The 2,385-nt window shown below is 43.5% G+C and overlaps 1 protein-coding gene across 1 annotated transcript; it reads right to left on the bottom strand.

Annotated features, from left to right (window-relative positions):
- Positions 1-742: 742 nt before the first annotated feature.
- On the bottom strand, positions 743-2,125 carry LOC311489728 (nuclear factor 7, ovary-like; the record flags this gene model as incomplete). The annotated part of the gene is made up of 1 exon (XM_084546949.1): positions 743-2,125. The coding sequence occupies one exon, from the start codon at positions 2,123-2,125 to the stop codon at positions 743-745; it is 1,383 nt and encodes a 460-aa protein (XP_084403075.1).
- Between the last annotated feature and the right edge of the window lie 260 nt (positions 2,126-2,385).

The raw sequence follows: 2,385 nt of genomic DNA, 5'->3' as shown, positions 1-2,385 counted from the left end.
CTTTATATGTAATTGTTGCCACTTGTGTTTACCAGTATGGATGACATGTGCATTAGAGTGCAGAATGTGTTTTAAGAATGAGAATGTGTTTAGAGTTTTGCTAAACCATGTGAAATGGTTTAAGGTATTGACTGAACAGTTAGCTTAATGAGTTCAAGCAACTGAGAACTTTCTTCAGCCAATGGATTTTAGTGTTTTAGCAACTGAGAAAAACTGTAATACAGTGGTTCCCAAAGTGTGGGGCGCGCCCCCTAGGGGGGTCGCAGAGCCATTGCAGGGTAACGTGATAGGGACGGGATAGATCAAATAATCAACGGGAGCGGGACAGAGCCAGAGATTAAATGAAAAAATGACGCTGCAATGCGGTGAGTTCGCCCAACTTTAGACAACAAAGGGGTGTGTGTATGTGTGTGTTTTGTTTAATTTGTGTTTTGTTTAATGTCAATTGAACTTTGCTTAGTTTACTTTAGTTTGGATTAGCTTAGCCTTTAGCATTTAGTTTAGTTTAAATTGTATTTAGTTTAGTTCAGATAAGTTTGTGTTTATAGTTTAGTTTTTAGTCTCTTCAGTTTAGTTTTGATTTTTTTTAGTTTATCTTGTGATCAGTGGTCTACAGCAGCTTGGAGGAATTTTAGCCCATTCCTCAGAACAGAACCACTTCTTTAACATTTATGTCGACAAAACAACTATTTTTATGATCACAATACAGCCCAGTACACATCTATAATGATCCTGTTTATCTCTAACTGATCTGATTCACTGGTAATATCTTCACTGGGAGTTCACCCACATTGTCAATAAATGGAAACATCCTCTCAGTGAAAGTGTTTCTGAAGGTTTTTATGTGTTTGTTAGTATCAAGATTAGAGAACGACAGATTTCCTCTGTTCCAGTCCAGATTCACTCTGATCCTCTGGAGCTTCTTCTTTATTGAGAGATCAGTGGGACGAGCTGGTGGTGATTCTGCGAAGTATTTACCTTCAATGAACCATATTCCCCACCATCCAGGCACCGTCTCTGTGCCTCCCTTCCTCTGGATAGACTCTACTGACACCCCCAGTACCCACCATGGGTTATCTCCAACATCAACATCCCAGCTGTGAGTCCCTGAGTTAAAGCCCTCAGAGCCCAGGACAGACGGGCAATAATCAAACCTCTCTGGATTATCAGGAAGATGTTGTTCATCTCCTAATCTCACACTGGTCAGATCTTCAGACAGGATCAGATATGGATAAGCAGTGTTTGGATCCAGAATGACAGGAGTGTAGGAGACCATGTCCTTCATCTTGTTCCAGATGTTGAAGGTCAGGTTGCCCAGATGTTTGGCCTGGTCTATCAGAGCTCCTGAGGGCAGCTGTGGATCATCCAGCAGGAGGCAGCGCTGGACTCTTTCCACTGCAGCCTTGTAGTTGCTCAGGAATGAGACGTCTTCAGCTCTCAGCTCCTCCTCTGTGGCTCTGACTGTGTCTGAAAGAGCTGCTATCTCTCTGCTCAGAGTCTCCATCTTCTCCTTCATCATCTGACTCTTCTGCTCCTCTTCCTCCCTCAGTGCAGCCATCCTGGCCTCCTCTTCCTCTGCTAGAAACTGGTGAAGCTTCTTGAACTGCTCTTTAATCTGCCTCTCTGTGTGTCGGGCCTGGACCTTGATGTGTTTTTCTGTTTCATCAAACTTCACTTTAACTCGTTCACAAACCTTTAACTTCTCCTTTAAGGGCTCCAGATTTTCCTGAAGGTTCTTCTTGTGCTGTCGTGCAGCTTCATCGATGGGTTTGAATCTGTGGTTGAAGTGTTTTTCTGAATCTCTGCAGACGAGACACACTGGCTGGTGATGGTCCAGACAGAAGAGTCTGAGTTTCTCAGAGTGCAGACTGCAGAGAGACTCTGAAGATCTCTGATCTCTCTCCTGTAAGAAGGACTCACACAGGTTCCTCAACACCAAGTTTGAAGGTGGATCATCTCTAGAAGATCTTCTCTTACAAACTGGACACTGGTGTGTTGGTTTCTCTCTCCACCAGTTCTTCAGACAGACTTTACAGAAGCTGTGGCTACATGACAGAAGAACAGGATCTCTGAAGACGTCCTGACAGACCGGACAGCAGAGATCCTCCTCTAATCTGGAAGCCATTTAGTCTCTGAGTGAAGCTGAAACACAGCAGACACAAAGTCCAGTCAGTCATGGCTCTCCTCCATAGGGCTGGACGATATGGCTGAAAAATGTATCACGATATAAGTGTTTCATATCAGTCGATATCGATAATTATTGATTTGTTTTTCAACCTATTCTACCCAGACTTCTCAACTGTGCTGAGCGGGAGCATGTCCTTCGCTAAATTATACGCCACTGCATCCGTTATTTCTTTATATCGCTTTGAAGTTTTGTCGTAC

Source organism: Chelon labrosus, assembly GCF_963514085.1.
Source record: "Chelon labrosus genome assembly, chromosome: 6".
Lineage (NCBI taxonomy): Eukaryota > Metazoa > Chordata > Actinopteri > Mugiliformes > Mugilidae > Chelon > Chelon labrosus.
Note: the sequence above shows the minus strand (reverse complement) of the source record. Positions and strands in the feature narration are given on the sequence as shown.